The 20002-nt window shown below is 53.2% G+C and overlaps 2 protein-coding genes across 4 annotated transcripts in view; both read right to left on the bottom strand.

Annotated features, from left to right (window-relative positions):
• The window catches only part of LOC115145256 (ataxin-2-like protein), a 33133-nt gene extending 29901 nt beyond the window's left edge, over positions 1–3232 (bottom strand). The window contains exons 1-5 of one of the 2 annotated variants that reach the window (XM_029686683.2): positions 2907–3232; positions 2527–2633; positions 1326–1365; positions 1006–1062; positions 801–872 (exon numbers count right to left, since the gene is read on the bottom strand). In XM_029686683.2, the coding sequence (XP_029542543.2) occupies positions 801–872; positions 1006–1062; positions 1326–1365; positions 2527–2633; positions 2907–2927 (297 nt within the window). In that variant the 5' untranslated portion in view covers positions 2928–3232. Of the gene's footprint in view, positions 1–800; positions 873–1005; positions 1063–1325; positions 1366–2099; positions 2217–2526; positions 2634–2906 lie in introns of those variants that run through there. The other variant, XM_065003169.1, reaches the window with a different exon arrangement.
• A 1808-nt stretch (positions 3233–5040) lies between these two features.
• The window catches only part of LOC115145257 (SH2B adapter protein 1-like), a 42589-nt gene continuing 27627 nt past the window's right edge, over positions 5041–20002 (bottom strand). For both annotated transcript variants that reach the window (XM_065003170.1, XM_065003171.1), the window contains exon 10: positions 5041–5156. In XM_065003170.1, coding sequence (XP_064859242.1) covers positions 5135–5156 — 22 coding nt within the window. In that variant the 3' untranslated portion in view covers positions 5041–5134. The remainder of the gene's footprint in view (positions 5157–20002) is intronic.

Raw genomic sequence — 20002 nt, 5'->3', positions numbered from 1 at the left:
AGTACAATGAAATAAGTCAAAATGTAAGAGAAGAGAAACAGATTTTCATGGGGCCAAAACAAGCTCAATAACTCAATGCATGCACACAGTCCTATTGAATATGCATTGACCTTGTTTTTGGATATGCCAAGGCCACATCTTAATTTACCCAGTTTATCAATAGAGATTTACCATTCAAATAAATGACCATTATGTTGTTAGATTGTTCTTACCGAAGGCAAATTGATTGTATGGTTGTGAAATTGATTTATTACTGCATACACATGGCTGTGTCTAAAAAATAAATTAAAAAACAAGGTGAACAAATTCAAATGTACTGATATTTAACTCAAAAGATGCCCAACAATTAAACAGAACAGTAGCTGAGTTTATCTGGTCTGGATCAAATGCCATTCTGTTACTTTCGTGACATATTGAGTAAACCTGGTATCGAAGGGGGAAAAAATCTGTTATCGTGACAACACTAGTCCCTAGAGTAAACGGCAAAAGTGGCGGCAAGTAACCAAAAGGTCGCTGGTTCAAATCCCAGAGCCTTGAACAACTGCTCCTGGGGCACCAATGACGTGAACGTTGATTAAGGCTCTCTGATTCAGAGAGGTTGGGTTAAAATGGGTAAGGCACATTTCAGTTGAATGCATTCAGATGTGCAACGGACTAGGTTTTGTAACGGAATCCGACTAATGAATACACCCCAGATTAAGTTGAACATCTGACCACAACCATGTTTTTATGAGGTGTCTATAATGTGTCGGTATGCAGAAAACCCATGTATGGTCTAATACAAGGTAGTATAAAATTACCCTTGAGCTGAGGGTCTTGAAGATGCCTTCATACACATTTCCACTCTTCACTCGGACGTCACAGGTGGAGCCCTTGAAGGGTAATAATAATAAGGTTATTGGTCATTTCATTAAGATATACATTAATAGACAGTTGTCGACAACTTAAATAGTGGAAATAGTGCATCTGGTGGACCAGGGCCTAATTAACCAAATGAACACTCACCACTACAGCTGTGAGATAGTGAAGCATCCTGGTGTTGTTGTAGACACCTTCAAATACCTGTGAGTTGTAAACAAACATGTTTGACTTCAGTACGGCATGGACCTATTTTAAAGCTATAAAAAATGTGACCTTACTCTACTTGCAATATCCTTTCAGCATTTTAGAGTTTACACATTGTACAATAGTGCACTAGCATGGAAGCAAACAAAGCGAAAGACAACCTACATTATGTTATCAAAGAGGTAACTAGGCTATGCACGGTTGCATAAAACGTCTGTAGTACAAGCTGGATAGCCTACATTTCATGATATGTGACTTACGGGAGAGGATTGAGATGGAGGCTTCATTGTATTTCTTGTCCTGAATGTGAGGAGAGAACATTAACAACAGACAAGACAAATGGGTGTAGGTGGCTCAGGGGGAAAATTCTGCAACGCAAGAAATATGCCGGCAGCTGCACCACTTTCAATGTAGCTAACTAATAAGCAAACGTGCAAAGAATTATGGGCATGGGACATTGCGTTGATAAAATGCGGACTTTTGAGCCTTGTGGTCCTCGACCTGTCATATGAATGCATGAAGCTAGCTAGATGATCTAGAAGATATGTCTATGCAGCCGTTTGGCAAAAGACTGATCACGGTCACCGATGCGTGCCGGGCGCCGGTGGGCTACGTTAGCTAGCTATAACATTAGGTGGGGGGAGGTGGAAAAAGCTAGCCCCGTAGCGGATATGTTCTGTTCTCTATTACTGTGTCGTTTGACATTGTTTGCGAGGCTTAACGAAAACAATTGTGTTGACACAAGCTGGCTAACTAGGGTAAACTAAAACAGAAGTTAACGTTATAGCGATGTGGCTAACAATTTAGCTAACGTTCCCTAGGCGTAGCCTGCTAACGTGCAACTATTTTAGCTAAATTAAGCTGATAACTAGTTAACAATTTGGCGAAATTGTGAAAAGATAAAAAATCTAAACAATAGCTAGCTATGTGTTGTCTAGCTAACGTTAGCTAGCAAGCTAAACAAGACAGCTAGTAGAATTTCTAGATATCGAAAGACACGTTGAATACAATAAACAATAAAGTAGTATTAATACTTTTTAGTCATGTGCATCCCTTTTACTCCTCAGTCTTACTGATTCTGTTTAAAGTCGCACGAATTGACAGGCCAAACAAAATCTAAAACAAACGTTTAATAAAAAGAAAATAAAGAAAACACAGACAATCCCCTCCCCACAGAATGTGAATGGGTATACTGGCGTCAATCAAAAGTATCGTCTATCCCATTGGTTCGGACACCAGTCAATCATACCGATTATATCGATTTAGCAGACCCTCTTTGCCCATTGGCCGTAACCTACATCTATTATATTTACTTTGTTCCAATAGGCTTAAAATAGCGAGTTAAAGCCTCAGTTTGACATGGACACGCCCACTGTAATCCTCGTATTGACCGGTAAACCTCTATGGATATGTGGCAGATCCCCGGACTTGCTTGACGACAGTAGCCGAACATGTGCTTACCTTCCAGGCACAGCTCTGTTGGAATTGCTCCCGCTGATATGAGAGGGCAAAGCGGCAGGCCCTGCCGTTCCATTGGAGGTTTTTCGTCCGCCTGAACCGGGTTGTTGCTGGTGTGACACGTGCCAATAATTACACCTCAAGTAACAGTTACAAGGATTCAATTTGCCTTTAGTCTACTAAATAGTATTTGACAGTATTTGACTTTACCAGACTTGTTACCACGTAAGTCAATGAGGACACCATCGATAAAGCTCACGTTAGCTAGCCAACTTAAAGCTAGCTGCTAACAAATATCACACAAGCTAGCTATAATTCATACACAGAAACCAATACATGTAGCAGCAAGCTACCCTTAGCAACTTGATACAACTACAACTCACGTTCTGTCGACGAAAGGACATTGCCTCTTCGGAACTTAATCGATAGTTAAGCTGGCTACTGTGGTACAGCCTTGCACGTTATAGCTAGCTCGATGGCTAGCTAGACGAGCAAGCAGTAATGTCCCTTCTGTAGCTAAAACTTTTAGGACGTCGTCTTTCGTTTCCTTTCCGTGGATTTACTCTTGCGTGTGGCTTACTCCAATTGCATGTCATTTGTAACTTGAACAAATTGTAAAACTCGTGGAAAACAAATTCGCCGGTTTGGCACCACAAAGATGTTGTCGTCTGCGCGTGGCTGACTGACTGGGTTGATGGGGGCGTGTACGAGTGTGCATGTGCGCATTCACAATTTAACGTGCACGCGCTAAACACTTTAGACCCCAAAACCGCGGTCGTCACTAATTTCAAGCCAAACCCCGCCTATTTCTAAAATGTTATCTTCTTAAAATCTGATTTTAACATTAACCACAACGCTAAACTTATGCCTAACCATAAATTATGACCAAAACGTGAATTTTTGTTTTGATGAATTTTTATGACATTCATTTGACTTTGTGGCAACTAGCGACAACCCAAAGCTGCAAGAATTACTGTAACATTCCTTTACATCCTTCCCCTTTATTCAGTAAGAAACAATAACAGGGAACCAAAGCAACAACACACTAGGCCATAATGTTTCAGTATAATTATATTATATCATATCATTAAATTCAATGTAGTACCTGAAACTAACCACACAGGTTGGACAAAACCCTGCCCACCGTCAACACAAGGTCCCCAGCTAAAGAGAGAGCGAGAGACAGACAGACAGAGACAGAAAGGCACAAATAGAGTTCAAAATTTGAAAAGGATGAACAGGGGTATGGGGTAAGATGTGTAAAAGATGATTACAAGGCTCTGAGTAGAGGAGAGGACAAACAAGAAGTAAAGGTATAAACAAAGAGAGGGAGGAGGGAGATACAAAGAGAAAGAAAGATAGAGGCACTGAACTGAATGGCAAACAGACGGACATGGCCACACAACCCAGGCACAGGTTGAAGGAGTATGACAGAGGTGATAACACAAAAAGGCACAAGTAGAAAAATGCCTCCCTCCCCCTAATATGTTTCTTATATTCTATTTCTGCACATTAAAATTAAATTAGGATGAGGTCCAGGAGGAGAGGACTGTATGAGCGTGAGGGAAAGGCTGAGTAATGAGGCTTAGCAATATAAAAAAAGGCACAAACAAATTTCAACTGAAATAATCGGATGGGGGCAGGAACAAGTGTTACGCTTTACATGGAGTAAACAACATACAATAAAAGGCATTTTAAAAACAAAATAAAATGAATACTATTAATTCCGACCATCATTATTTCCATTATCATTATTGTTTAATCGTATCATTATTATTATCAATAATAAAGTGTTTTATCTGAATATATATTCACTCTCTCTCTACCTCTGGCCACTTCTCTACCATTAAAGAAAACCAGAAAATGAGGAGAGAAAAAGAGGTTGAAAAAGTGACTGAGGTATATGTATCCTGCCTGCCGGTTCTAGCCTAGTCTCTTTGCCACCTTGTAAGTATATGGTTGTCCTCCATCTCCACCTCTGTGAGAGTACTGCTGGCCAGTAGAATGTCTGCAGGATATTGAGGTATGGTACTACTGGGTTCAGAGGATATCTCTCTCACTACCTACATCCATGAATGGATTCAAAAGTCTACAAAAAGCGTACCGAGAGGTGTGCCGGCAAGAAAGCTTATCTTGCTAAACATTAGTGTACCTTTACTTAGTGTTGTAAGATGCTCCCATCCCCCTCTTCTCTTTCACCCATTTTCTCATTCTCTCCATCTTGCCAAATCTCCCAGAATTCTTGTGTTTTAATAGTGTTAGTACGTCCTTCTAACCCCCTCCCCTCAGTCCCGTAATAAAATACAAATACTGGTTATGAATGGCTATGACTCCCACCTCCTCCACTCTCCCTTTCGCCCCCGCCTCCTCAGAAGAAGGAGTACTGGTTGTCAATGGCTCTTGCCCTCCCTCCTTCTCGCTCTTCACCCTCCACCCCTCCAGTTGGCGGAGAGGAGCTTCTCTCTCCTCCCAGTCCTCCACTCCTTCTCCTGCACCTCCTGTAGTTCCTCCTCCACCTACCAGCTCTGTCTCGTTCCCTCGTTCCTGCGGTGGGGTTGGGGGTGGCGGCCGGCCGGGGGGAAGGGGTGGTGGAGGAGGAGGCTGGGGAGGGCTACGGGGTTTGCTGGTCAAGTCTGTTGGGAGAAAAGAACAGCAGAGAGAGAAAAGCAGAGAAATAAAGAGTGGAAAAATGTGTAAAATAAAGGAGGGGTGGGCAGGGCGGGGGACAAGATGAAGGTGAAATTTCCAGAGAGTGAGCGGTGAGAAGAGGAGGAAGAGGGGGAGAGACAGAGTGAGTGTCAAGGCCACAACGTCTGTGTGACAGGTCCATGTGGGTCATGGAATCAGTCGGGACAAACAAACTGTGCATGCACATACACACCTTGTTCCCGTCTATTAAATACATATCATAAAAAGCACAAAGCAACGCATCATCTGAAAATGTTATATGAAGATTCAACATGACCCTAAACTTTTTAGGAGATACAACATTCTATAGCAGAGGTGGTCTCTCAAGTCATTGCTCCAGGAGTGAGCTGTGTCCTCAAAAATACTCTGTGGTGGGTCCAGTTCTAGATAAGGTTAGTGCAGACTTTGTCTCTCTCTCTCTCTCCCACTCCACTACGTCTCTCTCTCCCGCTCCACTACGTCTCCCTCTCTCTCTCCCGCTCCACTACGTCTCCCTCTCTCTCGCGCTCCACTACGTCTCCCTCTCTCTCCACCACGTCTCTCCCGCCCCACTACGTCTCTCTCTCCCGCCCCACTACGTCTCTCTCTCCCGCCCCACTACGACTCTCTCGTTTCCCTCTCTCTCGCTCTGTCAAGTCTCCTTTCTCTCGCATCCACCAAGTCTCCCTCTCGTACTCTACCACGTCTCTCCCTCCGCCACGTCTCCCTCTCCACCACGTCTCCCCCTCTCTCTCCCGCTCCGCCTCCCTCTTTCTCTCCCGCTCTGCCACGCCTCCCCCTCAATCGCTCCTCCACGTCTCCCTCTCTCGCGCTCCGCCACGTCTCCCTCTCTCTCTCGCACTCCGACACATCTCCTTTTCTCCCGCACTCCACCACGTCTCCCTCTCACGCTCTACCAAGTCTCCCTCTCTAGCTCTGCCACGTCTCCCTCTCTAACTCTGCCACGTCTCCCTCTCTAGCTCTGCCACGTCTCCCTCTCTAGCTCTGCCACGTCTCCCTCTCTAGCTCTGCCACGTCTCCCTCTCTAGCTCTGCCACGTCTCCCTCTCTAGCTCTGCCACGTCTCCCTCTCTAGCTCTGCCAAGTCTCCTCTCTAGCTCTGCCACGTCTCCCTCTCTAGCTCTGCCACGTCTCCCTCTCTAGCTCTGCCACGTCTCCCTCTCTAGCTCTGCCACGTCTCCCTCTCTAGCTCTGCCACGTCTCCCTCTCTAGCTCTGCCACGTCTCCCTCTCTAGCTCTGCCACGTCTCCCTCTCTAGCTCTGCCACGTCTCCCCTCTCCCGCTCCGCAACGTCTCCCTCTCTCTCTCCCGCTCAGCCACGTCTCCCTCTCTCTCTCCCGCTCAGCCACGTCTCCCTCTCTCTCTCCCGCTCAGCCACGTCTCCCTCTCTCTCTCCCGCTCAGCCACGTCTCCCGCTCTCTCTCCCGCTCCGCCACGTCTCCCTCTCTCTCTCAATCCTGCTCCGCCACGTCTCCCTCTCTCTCTCCGCCACGTCTCCCTCTCTCTCTCCGCCACGTCCCCCTCTCACTCTCCGCCACGTCTCCCTCTCGCGTTCTGCCACGTCTCCCTCTCGCGTTCCGCCACGTCTCTCTCTCTCTCTGCCACTTCTCCCTCTATTGCGTTCCGCCATGTCTCCATCTCTCTCTCCGCCACATCTCTCTCACTCTCTCCCGCTCCGCCACGTCTCCCTCTCTCTCTCTCCGCCACGACTCCCTTTCTCTCTCTCTCGCTCCGTCACGTCTCCCCCTCTCTCTCTCCCGCTCTGCCACGTCTCCCCCTCTCTCTCTCCCGCTCTGCCACATCTCCCTCTCTCCCGCTCTGCCACGTCTCCCTCTCTCCCTCCGCCACGTCTCCCCCTCTCTCTCCCGCTCCGCCTCCCTCTTTCTCTCCCGCTCTGCCACGCCTCCCCCTCAATCGCTCCTCCACGTCTCCCTCTCTCGCGCTCCGCCACGTCTCCCTCTCTCTCTCGCACTCCGACACATCTCCTTTTCTCCCGCACTCCACCACGTCTCCCTCTCACGCTCTACCAAGTCTCCCTCTCTAGCTCTGCCACGTCTCCCTCTCTAGCTCTGCCATGTCTCCCTCTCTAGCTCTGCCACGTCTCCCTCTCTAGCTCTGCCACGTCTCCCCTCTCCCGCTCCGCAACGTCTCCTCTCTCTCCCGCTCAGCCCGTCTCCCTCTCTCTCCCGCTCAGCCACGTCTCCTCTCTCTCTCCCGCTCAGCCACGTCTCCCTCTCTCTCTCCCGCTCAGCCATGTCTCCCTCTCTCTCTCCCGCTCAGCCACGTCTCCCGCTCTCTCTCCCGCTCCGCCACGTCTCCCTCTCTCTCTCTCTCTCTCAATCCTGCTCCGCCACGTCTCCCTCTCTCTCTCCGCCACGTCTCCCTCTCGCGTTCTGCCACGTCTCCCTCTCGCGTTCCGCCACGTCTCTCTCTCTCTGCCACTTCTCCCTCTATTGCGTTCCGCCATGTCTCCAGCTCTCTCTCCGCCACATCTCTCTCACTCTCTCCCGCTCCACAATGTCTCCCTCTCCGCCACGTCTCCCTCTCTCTCTCTCCGCCACGACTCCCTTTCTCTCTCTCTCGCTCCGTCACGTCTCCCCCTCTGCCACGTCTCCCTCTCTCTCTCTCTATCTCTCCGCCACGTATCCTTCTCTCTCGCCCACTCCGCCACGTCTCCCTCTCTCTCCGCCATGTCTCCCTCTCTCTCCGCCACGTCTCCCTGTCTCTCTGCCGTTCCGCCACGTCTCCCTCTCTCGCTCCGCCACAACTCCCTCTCTCTCTCCAGCTCCGCCTCCCTCTTTCTCTCGCGCTCTCCACCACGTCTCCCTCTCTCTCTCGCACTCCGAAACGTCCCTCTATCTCGCTCTGCCGTCTCCCTCACTCTCTCGCTCCGACACGTCCCTCTCTCTCGCTCCGCCAAGTCTCCTTTTCTCTCTTACTCCGCCACGTCTCCCTCTCTCTCTCTCCCGTTCCTCCTCACTCTTTCTGTCACGCTCTCCGCCACGTCTCCCTCTATCTCTCCGCCACGTAATCCTTCTCTCTCGCCCGCTCCGCCACGTCTCCCTCTCTCTCCGCCATGTCTCCCTCTCTCTCTCTCTCTCTTCGCCACGGCTCCCTGTCTCTCTGCCGCTCCGCCACGTCTCCCTCTCTCGCTCCCCCACAACTCCCCCTCTCTCTCCAGCTCCGCCTCCCTCTTTCTCTCGCGCTCTCCACCACGTCTCCCTCTCTCTCTCGCACTCCGAAACGTCCCTCTATCTCGCTCCGCCGTCTCCCTCACTCTCTCGCTCCGACACGTCCCTCTCTCTCGCTCCGCCACGTCTCTCTCTCTCATCCAAGTCTCCCTCTCTCTCTCTCCCGTTCCTCCTCACTCTTTCTGTCACGCTCTCCGCCAAGTCTCCCTCTCTCTCTCGCACTGCGAAACGTCCCTCTCTCTCGCTCCGCCGTCTCCCTCTCTCTCTCGCACTCCGACACATCTCCTTTTCTCCCGCACTCCGCCACGTCTCCCTCTCTCTCTCCTCCACGTCTCTCTCTCTCGCGCTCCGCCACGTCTCCTCTCTCTCTCCGCCACATCTCTATCTCTCCACCACATCTCTCTCTCTCCTCCACATCGCTCTCTCTCGCGCTCCGCCACGACTCCCTGTCTCGCGCTCCACCACGTCTCCCTCTCTCTCCTCCACATCTCTCTCTCTCGCGCTCCGCCACGACTCCCTGTCTCGCGCTCCGCCACGTCTCCCTCTCTCTCTCTTGATATCCGCAGTCTCCCTCTTTCTCTCGCTCCGCCAAGTCTCCTTTTCTCTCGATCTCCGCAAAGTCTGCCTCTCTCTCTTGATATCCGCAGTCTCCCTCTTTCTCTCGCTCCAACAAGTCTCCTTTTCTCTCGAGCCCCTTCACGTGTCCATCTCTCTCGCGCACCCCGACACGTCCCTCTCTCGCTCCGCCAAGTCTCCTTTTCTCTCGCACCCCGTCACGTGTCACTATTTCTCTCACTCCCCGACATGTCCCTCTCTCTTGCGCTCCGCCAAGTCTCCCTCTCTCTCGCTCTCCGCCAAGTCTCCTTTTCTCTCTCACACCCTGACACGTCTCCCTCTCTCTCGCGCCCCGTCATGTCTCTCTCTCTCTCTCTCTCCGACACGTCCATCTCTCTCGCTCCGCCAAGTCTCCTTTTCTCTCGCGCTCCGCCAACTCTTCCTATCTTTCTCTCGCTCCCCACGTCTCCCTGTCGCGCTCCGCCACTTCTCTCTCTCTCTCACGCGCTCTGCCACGTCTCCCTCTTTCGCAATCTGCCACGTCTCCCTCTGTCTCGTGCTAGAACACGTCTCCCTCTGTCTCGTGCTAGAACACGTCTCCCTCTCTCTCGTGCTAGAACACGTCTCCCTCTCTCTCGTGCTAGAACACGTCTCCCTCTCTCCTTCACGCCTCTCTCTCTCCGCCACGTCTCTCTCTCTCTCCTTCACGCCTCTCGCGCTCCGCCACATCTCTCTCTCCTCCACGCCTCTCTCTCTCTCTCCTTCACGTCTCTCTCCTTCACGCCTCTCTCTCCGCCACGTCTCTCTCTCTCCTTCACGCCTCTCTCTCTCCTTCACGCCTCTCTCTCTCGCGCTCCGCCACGTCTCTCTCCTTCACGTCTCTTTCTCCTTCACGTCTCTCTCTCTCCTTCACGCCTCTCTCTCTGCCATGTCTCTCTCTCTCTCTCCTTCACATCTCTCTCTCTCCTTCACGCCTCTCTCTCTCCTTCACGCCTCTCTCTCTCCTTCACGCCTCTCTCTCTCCTTCACGCCTCTCTCTCTCCTTCACGCCTCTCTCTCCTTCACGCCTCTCTCTCTCCTTCACGCCTCTCTCTCTCCTTCACGCCTCTCTCTCTCCTTCACGCCTCTCTCTCTCGCGCTCCGCCACGTCTCTCTCCTTCACGTCTCTTTCTCCTTCACGTCTCTCTCTCTCCTTCACGCCTCTCTCTCTGCCATGTCTCTCTCTCTCTCCTTCACGTCTCTCTCTCTCCTTCACGCCTCTCTCTCTCCTTCACGCCTCTCTCTCTCCTTCACGCCTCTCTCTCTCCTTCACGCCTCTCTCTCTCCTTCACGCCTCTCTCTCCTTCACGCCTCTCTCTCTCGCGCTCCGCCACGTCTCCCTCTTTCGCAATCTGCCACTTCTCCCTCTCTCGCGCTCTGCCACGTCTCCCCCTCTCTGCCACGACTCCCGCTCTCTGCCACTTCTCCGCCACGCGCTCCGCCACGTCTCCCCCTCCAGCGCTCCACCGTCTCCCTCTCTCCGCCACGTCTCCCTCTCTCTCTCTCCGCCACGTCTCCCTCTCTCTGCCACGTCTCCCTCTATCCGCCACGTCTCCCTCTCTCATGCTCCGTCACGTCTCTCTCTCTCCTCCACGCCTCTCTCGCGCTCCCGTCACGTCTCTCTCCTCCACGTCTCTCTCTCTCGCGCTCCGCCACGTCTCCCTCTCTCGCGCTCCGCCACGTCTCTCTCTCACGCTCCGCCACGTCTCTCTCTCACGCTCCGCCACGTCTCTCTCTCACGCTCCGCCACGTCTCTCTCTCTCCACTACGACTCTGTCTCGCGCTCCGCCACGTCTCCCTCTCTCTCTCCACCATGTCTCCCTCTCTCCCTCTCAGCCATGTCTCCCTCTCTCTCCCTCTCAGCCATGTCTCCCTCTCCGCCACATCTCCCTCTCTCTCGCACGTCTCCCCGTCTCGTGCTCCACCACGTCTCCTCTCTCTCCTCCACGTCTCCTCTCTCTCCTCCACGTCTCCTCTCTCTCCTCCACGTCTCCCTCTCTCTCCCTCTCAGCCATGTCTCCCTCTCTCGCGCTCCGCCACATCTCCCTCTCTCTCGCGCATCTCCCTCTCTCTCGCGCGTCTCCCCGTCTCGCGCTCCGCCACGTCTCCCTCTCTCAATCTCTCGTGCCGCCAAGTTTCCGTCTCTCTCTTGATATCCGCAAAGTCTCCCTCTCTCTCTCGCTCCGCCAAGTCTCCTTTTCTCTCGAGCCCCTTCACATGTCCATCTCTCTCGCGCACCCGAAACGTCCCTCTCTCGCTCCGCCAAGTCTCCTTTTCTCTCTCGCTCCGCCAAGTCTCCTTTTCTCTCGCACCCCGTCACGTGTGACTATTTCTCTCACTCCCCTTTTCTCTCTTGCGCTCCGCCAAGTCTCCCTCTCTCTCCGCCAAGTCTCCTTTTCTCTCACGCCCGACACGTCTCCTCCCCTCTCTCTCTCACGCCCTGACATGTCTCCCTTTCTCTCTCGCTACGTCTCCCTCTCTCTCTCACACCCTGACACGTATCCCTCTCTCTCGCTACGTCTCCCTCTCTCTCTCACACCCTGACACGTCTCCCTCTCTCTCGCGCCCCGTCATGTCTCTCTCTCTCTCGCACTCCGACACGTCCATCTCTCTCGCTCCGCCAAGTCTCCTTTTCTATCGCGCTCCGCCAACTCTTCCTATCTTTCTCTCGCTCCCCACGTCTCCCTGTCGCGCTCCGCCACTTCTCTCTCTCTCTCACGCGCTCTGCCACGTCTCCCTCTTTCGCAATCTGCCACGTCTCCCTCTGTCTCGTGCTAGAACACGTCTCCCTCTGTCTCGTGCTAGAACACGTCTCCCTCTCTCTCGTGCTAGAACACGTCTCCCTCTCTCCTTCACGCCTCTCTCTCTCCGCCACGTCTCTCTCTCTCTCTCCTTCACGCCTCTCTCTCTCCGCCACGTCTCCCTCTCTCGCGCTCCTTCGCGTCTCTCTCTCTCCTCCACGCCTCTCTCTCTCTCTCCTTCACGTCTCTCTCTCTCCTTCACGCCTCTCTCTCTCCTTCACGCCTCTCTCTCTCCTTCACGCCTCTCTCTCTCCTTCACATCTCCCTCTCTCTCGTGCTCCACCACGTCTCCTCTCTCTCCTCCACGTCTCCCTCTCTCCCTCTCAGCCATGTCTCCCTCTCTCGCGCTCCGCCACATCTCCCTCTCTCTCGCGCGTCTCCCCGTCTCGCGCTCCGCCACGTCTCCCTCTCTCAATCTCTCGTGCCGCCAAGTTTCCGTCTCTCTCTTGATATCCGCAAAGTCTCCCTCTCTCTCTCGCTCCGCCAAGTCTGCTTTTCTATCGATCTCCGCAAATTCTCCCTCTCTCTCCACCGAGTCTCCTTTTCTCTCGAGCCCCTTCACATGTCCATCTCTCTCGCGCACCCGAAACGTCCCTCTCTCGCTCCGCCAAGTCTCCTTTTCTCTCTCGCTCCGCCAAGTCTCCTTTTCTCTCGCGCCCATCACGTGTCACTATTTCTCTCGCACTCCGACACATCCATCTCTCTCGCTCCGCCAAGTCTCCTTTTTCGCACTCCGCCAAGTCTCCCTATCTTTCTCTCGCTTCCCCACGTCTCTCTCTCTCTCTCTCTCACGCGCTCTGCCACGTCTCCCTCTGCCACATCTCCCTCTTTCGCAATCTGCCACATCTCCCTCACACAATCCGCCACGTCGCCCACTCTCTATCTCGCTCCGCCAAGTGTCCCTCTCTCTCTCTCTCTCCCCGCCACGTCTCCCTCTCTCTCCGCCACATCTCCCTCTCTCTCTCTCCTCCACGTCTCCCTCTCTCGCGCTCCGCCACGTCTCTTTCGCGCTCCGCCATGTCTCTCTCTCTCTCTCCTTCACATCTCTCTCTCTCCTTCACGCCTCTCTCTCTCCTTCACGCCTCTCTCTCTCCTTCACGCCTCTCTCTCCTTCACGCCTCTCTCTCTCCTTCACGCCTCTCTCTCTCCTTCACGCCTCTCTCTCTCCTTCACGCCTCTCTCTCTCTCGCTCCGCCACGTCTCTCTCCTTCACGTCTCTCTTTCTCCTTCACGTCTCTCTCTCTCCTTCACGCCTCTCTCTCTGCCATGTCTCTCTCTCTCTCCTTCACGTCTCTCTCTCTCCTTCACGCCTCTCTCTCTCCTTCACGCCTCTCTCTCTCCTTCACGCCTCTCTCTCTCCTTCACGCTCTCTCTCTCCTTCACGCCTCTCTCTCTCTCCTTCACGCCTCTCTCCTTCACGCCTCTCTCTCTCGCTCCGCCACGTCTCCCTCTTTCGCAATCTGCCACTTCTCCCTCTCTCGCGCTCTGCCACGTCTCCCCCTCTCTGCCACGACTCCCGCTCTCTGCCACTTCTCCGCCACGCGCTCCGCCACGTCTCCCCTCCAGCGCTCCACCGTCTCCCTCTCTCCGCCCGTCTCCCTCTCTCTCTCTCCGCCCGTCTCCTCTCTCTGCCACGTCTCCCTCTATCCGCCACGTCTCTCTCTCTCATGCTCCGTCACGTCTCTCTCTCTCCTCCCGCCTCTCGCGCTCCCGTCCGTCTCTCCTCCACGTCTCTCTCTCTCGCGCTCCGCCACGTCTCCCTCTCTCGCGCTCCGCCACGTCTCTCTCTCACGCTCCGCCACGTCTCTCTCACGCTCCGCCACGTCTCTCTCTCACGCTCCGCCACGTCTCTCTCTCTCCACTACGACTCTGTCTCGCGCTCCGCCACGTCTCCCTCTCTCTCTCCACCATGTCTCCCTCTCTCTCAGCCATGTCTCCCTCTCTCTCCCTCTCAGCCATGTCTCCCTCTCCGCCACATCTCCTCTCTCTCGCACGTCTCCCGTCTCGTGCTCCACCACGTCTCTCTCTCTCTCCTCCCGTCTCCCTCTCTCCTCCACGTCTCCTCTCTCTCCCTCTCAGCCATGTCTCCCTCTCTCGCTCCGCCACATCTCCCTCTCTCTCGCGCATCTCCCTCTCTCTCGTGCGTCTCCCGTCTCGCGCTCCGCCACGTCTCCCTCTCTCAATCTCTCGTGCCGCCAAGTTTCCGTCTCTCTCTTGATATCCGCAAAGTCTCCCTCTCTCTCTCGCTCCGCCAAGTCTCCTTTTCTCTCGAGCCCCTTCACATGTCCATCTCTCTCGCAGAAACGTCCCTCTCTCGCTCCGCCAAGTCTCCTTTTCTCTCTCGCTCCGCCAAGTCTCCTTTTCTCTCGCACCCGTCACGTGTGACTATTTCTCTCACTCCCCTTTTCTCTCTTGCGCTCCGCCAAGTCTCCCTCTCTCTCCGCAAGTCTCCTTTCTCTCACGCCCGACACGTCTCCCTCCCTCTCTCTCTCTCACGCCCTGACATGTCTCCTTTCTCTCTCGCTACGTCTCCTCTCTCTCTCACACCCTGACACGTATCCTCTCTCTCGCTACGTCTCCTCTCTCTCACACCCTGACACGTCTCCCTCTCTCTCGCGCCCCGTCATGTCTCTCTCTCTCTCGCACTCCGACACGTCCATCTCTCTCGCTCCGCCAAGTCTCCTTTCTATCGCGCTCCGCCAACTCTTCCTATCTTTCTCTCGCTCCCCACGTCTCCCTGTCGCGCTCCGCCACTTCTCTCTCTCTCACGCGCTCTGCCACGTCTCCCTCTTTCGCAATCTGCCACGTCTCCCTCTGTCTCGTGCTAGAACACGTCTCCCTCTGTCTCGTGCTAGAACACGTCTCCTCTCTCTCGTGCTAGAACACGTCTCCTCTCTCCTTCACGCCTCTCTCTCTCCGCCACGTCTCTCTCTCTCTCTCCTTCACGCCTCTCTCTCCGCCACGTCTCCTCTCTCGCGCTCCTTCACGTCTCTCTCTCTCCTCCACGCTCTCTCTCTCTCTCCTTCACGTCTCTCTCTCTCTCCTTCACGCCTCTCTCTCCTTCACGCCTCTCTCTCTCCTTCACGCCTCTCTCTCTCCTTCACATCTCCTCTCTCTCGTGCTCCACCACGTCTCCTCTCTCTCCTCCACGTCTCCCTCTCTCCCTCTCAGCCATGTCTCCCTCTCTCGCGCTCCGCCACATCTCCCTCTCTCTCGCGCGTCTCCCCGTCTCGCGCTCCGCCACGTCTCCCTCTCTCAATCTCTCGTGCCGCCAAGTTTCCGTCTCTCTCTTGATATCCGCAAAGTCTCCCTCTCTCTCTCGCTCCGCCAAGTCTGCTTTTCTATCGATCTCCGCAAATTCTCCCTCTCTCTCCACCGAGTCTCCTTTTCTCTCGAGCCCCTTCACATGTCCATCTCTCTCGCGCACCCGAAACGTCCCTCTCTCGCTCCGCCAAGTCTCCTTTTCTCTCTCGCTCCGCCAAGTCTCCTTTTCTCTCGCGCCCATCACGTGTCACTATTTCTCTCGCACTCCGACACATCCATCTCTCTCGCTCCGCCAAGTCTCCTTTTCTCGCACTCCGCCAAGTCTCCCTATCTTTCTCTCGCTTCCCCACGTCTCTCTCTCTCTCTCTCTCACGCGCTCTGCCACGTCTCCCTCTGCCACATCTCCCTCTTTCGCAATCTGCCACATCTCCCTCACACAATCCGCCACGTCGCCCACTCTCTATCTCGCTCCGCCAAGTGTCCCTCTCTCTCTCTCTCTCCCCGCCACGTCTCCCTCTCTCTCCGCCACGTCTCCCTCTCTCTCTCTCCTCCACGTCTCCCTCTCTCGCGCTCCGCCACGTCTCTCTTTCGCGCTCCGCCACGTCTCTCTCTCACGCTCCGCCACGTCTCTCTCTCCGCCACGACTCCGTCTCGCACTCCGCCACATCTCCCTCTTTCGCGCCCAGCCACATCTCCCTCTCTCGCGCTCCGCCACATCTCCCTCTCTCGCGCGCGTCTCCCCGTCTCGTGCTCTGCCATGTCTCCTCTCTCTCTGCCACATCTCTCTCTCTCTCCTCCACGACTCCCTGTCTCGCGCTCTGCCACGTCTCCCTCTCTCGCGCCGCCAAGTCTCCCTCTCTCTCTTGATATCCGCAAAGTCTCCCTCTCTCTCTCGCTCCGCCAAGTCTCCTTTTCTCTCGAGCCCCTTCACGCGTCCATCTCTCTCGCTCCGCCAAGTCTCCCTCTCTCTCTCCGCCACGTCTCCCTCCGCCACGTCTCTCTCTCACACTCCGCCACGTCTCCCTCTCTCGCGCTCCGACATGTCTCCCTCTCTCGCGCCCCGTCACGTCTCCCTCTCTCTCTCACGCTCCGTCACGTCTCCCTCTCTCTCTCGCGCCCCGTCACGTCTCCCTCTCTCTCTCGCGCCCCGTCACGTCTCCCTCTCTCTCTCGCGCCCCGTCACGTCTCCCTCTCTCTCTCGCGCTCCGTCACGTCTCCCCCTCTCTCTCTCTCGCGCCCCGACACGTCTCCCTCTCTCTCTCGCGCCCCGAAACGTCTCCCTCTCTCACACGCCCCGTCACGTCTCCCTCTCTCTCTCGCGCCCCAACACGTCTCCCTCTCTCTCTCTCATACCCGACGTCTCTCTCTCTCTCACACACCCGGCGTCTCTCTCTCTCTCACACACCCGGCGTCTCTCTCTCTCTCTCTCACACCCGGCATCTCTCTCTCTCTCTCTCACACCCGGCATCTCTCTCTCTCTCTCTCACACCCGGCATCTCTCTCTCTCACACACATACACTCGGTCTCTCTCTCTTTCTCACACACACACTCGGTCTCTCTCTCTCACACACACACTCGGTCTCACACACACACACTCGGTCTCTCCCTCTCTCACACTCGGTCTCTCCCTCTCTCACACTCGGTCTCTCCCTCTCTCTCACACTCGGTCTCTCTCACTCTCACACACACTCAGTCTCTCTCACACACACTCAGTCTCTCTCTCTCACACACACTCAGTCTCTCTCTCTCACACACACTCAGTCTCTCTCTCACACACACACACTCTCTCTCTCTCTCTCTCTCTCACACACACACACACACGGTCTCTCAAATTCAAATTCAAGCTGCTTTATTGGCATGAAAAACATTCTGTCAATATTGCCAAAGCAACAATGTATACAATATACATTGTAACAAAATTATAAACGATAGCAAATAATAATATAAAATGGTAGTAATAATACAAATTATAACAATAAAATGTTAACAGTCAATAGTAGAAATGTAATAAATATAAAATCTAAATATGGAAAATGAAATTATAACTAACTTATAACTAACGGTCATCTTCTCCATGATATCATTAGTACTACTACCATCACTAAACTGTCATCATTCCCATTACCACCCATACCACTACTATTTGGAATGATAAACAACAATAATAATAGAAATAACAATAATGATTTACTATGCAGATGTTATTATTCAGTGTCCCTCAGGCTATGGCAGGAAAATACATATTTGAGGAGGAGCCATTGCTCCTTCGCCCATGAGTATTCTTAGTGTTTCCTCTGGGTTTAGTAAGTAAAAATGTGGAATAAATGTAGTCATTTCTGTGAATAATGAATCTCTTTGTGAGGAATATTTATCACAGTAAAGGGGAAAGTGCATCTCTGTCTCTACATCCCCTGTTATGCAGTGACCACATACACGCTCCTCTTTGGGTAGCCATGTCTTTTTATGTCTGCCGGTTTCTATTGCCAGTTGGTGGGAACTCAGCCTGTACTTGGTAAGGATCTGTCTCTGCTTCGTATCTCTGACAGAGTAGAGATAATCAGCCAATTCATATTCTCTGTTTAGGGTCAGATTGCAATTTAGTCGGCTTTGGGATTTTGTTTCGTTTTTGCAATGTTGTAAATATGATTCCTTTGATTGGTTCATGATTTTGCTAATTGGAATTCTTTCTTTTGAAGCAGTGCTGGTGTCAGCTTGGTTGGTGAGGTCCAACACCAGCTGACTGAGAGGGCTCGTTTTTGGGCTCAGCTCTTGGGTTTGAAGTGCTTTAAATTGCAGACTTGAATTTAGATGTAGCCAAAATTGTAATGATCTTTTCTTCATTTTCATTATTACTGGAAAACGGCCCAATTCTGCCCTACATGCATTAGTTGGTGTATTTCTCTGGACTTGTAGAATTTTCCGACAGAATTCTGCATGTAGTAGGGCTTCGATTGGATGTTTGTCCCACATTTTAAAGTCCAGTTTATTGAGTGGCCCCCAAACCTCACTTCCATAAAGAGCTATTGGTAGGATTACACTGTCAAATATTTTGGTCCAAATGCTGATTTTGAATAATTTCATTTTTATTGCATACATTGATTGCTCTGCAGGCTTTTTCTTTGATCGCATTCACTGCCATCTCTCTCACACACACTCAGTCTCTCTCTCACACACACTCAGTCTCTCTCTCACACACACTCGGTTCCTCTCTCTCATACACTCGGTCTCTCTCTCTCTCTCTCTCTCTCACACTCGGTCTCTCTCTCTCTCTCATACACTCGGTCTCTCTCTCTCTCACACACACTCAGTGTCTCTCTCTCTCTCACACTCGGTCTCTCTGTCCCTCACACTCGGTCTCTCTGTCCCTCACACTCGGTCTCTCTGTCCCTCACACTCGTTCTCTCTGTCCCTCACACTCGGTCTCTCTGTCCCTCACACTCGGTCTCTATCTCTCTCACACTCGGTCTCTCTCTCTCTCACACACTCGGTCTCTCTCTCTCTCACACACTCGGTCTCTCTCTCTCTCTCTCTCTCTCTCTCACACACTCAGTCTCTCTCTCTCTTTCACACACTCGGCCTCTCTCTCTCTCACACACACTCGGTCTCTGTCTCTCACACTCGGTCTCTCTCTCTCGCACACACTCGGTCTCTCTCTCTCTCACACACTCGGTCTCTCTCTCACACACTCGGTCTCTCTCTCACACACTCGGTCTCTCTCTCACACACTCGGTCTCTCTCTCACACACACTTCGTCTCTCACTCACACACACTTCGTCTCTCACACACACTTCGTCTCTCACACACTCGGTCTCTCTCTCTCTCTCTCTCTCGCTCACACTCGGCCTCTCTCTCTCTCTCTCTCACACTCTGCCTCTCTGTCTCTCACACTCGGTCTCTCTGGCTCTCACACTCGGTCTCTCTGGCTCTCACACTCGGTCTCTCTGGCTCTCACACTCGGTCTCTCTGGCTCTCACACTCGGTCTCTCTCTCTCACACACTCGGTCTCTCTCTCTCACACACTCGGTCTCTCTCTCTCTCACACACTCGGTCTCTCTCTCTCTCACACACTCGGTCTCTCTCTCACACATTCAGTCTCTCACACACTTGGTCTCTCTCTCTCTCACACACTCGGCCTCTCTCTCTCTCACACACTCGGTCTCTCTCTCTCTCACACACTCGGTCTCTCTCTCTCACACATTCAGTCTCTCACACACTTGGTCTCTCTCTCTCTCACACACTCGGTCTCCCACTCTCTCTCTCGCTCTCTCTCACACACTCCGTCTCTCTGGCTCTCACACTCCGTCTCTCTCTCTCTCACACTCGGTCCTCTCTCTCTTTCACACACTCGGCCTCTCTCTCTCTCTCTCTCTCTCACACACACTCGGTCTCTCTCTCACACTCGGTCTCTCTGTCTCTCACACACTCGGTCTCTCTCTCACACACACTTCGTCTCTCACACACTCGGTCTCTCTCTCTCTCTCACACACTCAGTCTCTCTCTCTCTCTCACACACTCGGTCTCCCTCTCTCTCTCACACACACTCGGTCTCTCTCTCTCTTACACACACACGGTCTCTCTCTCTCTTACACACACACACGGTCTCTCTCTTTCTCAATCTCACACTTGGCCTCTCTCTCTCACACTTGGTCTCTCACACACACTTGGTCTCTCTCTCTCACACACTCGGTCTCTCACACTCGGTCTCTCTCTCTCTCACACACTCGGTCTCTCTCTCTCTCACACACTCGGTCTCTCTCTCTCTCTCTCACACACTCGGCTACTCTGTCTCTCACACTCGGTTTCTCTGGCTCTCACACTCGGTCTCTCTCTCTCTTTCACACACTCGGCCTCTCTCTCTCTCTCTCTCACACACACTCGGTCTCTCTCACACACTCGGTCTCTCTCTCTCACACACTCGGTCCTCTCTCACACACTCGGTCTC

The sequence above is a fragment of the Oncorhynchus nerka genome, linkage group LG17, assembly GCF_034236695.1.
Source record: "Oncorhynchus nerka isolate Pitt River linkage group LG17, Oner_Uvic_2.0, whole genome shotgun sequence".
Lineage (NCBI taxonomy): Eukaryota > Metazoa > Chordata > Actinopteri > Salmoniformes > Salmonidae > Oncorhynchus > Oncorhynchus nerka.
This window is presented reverse-complemented; position numbering and strand designations above follow the sequence as displayed.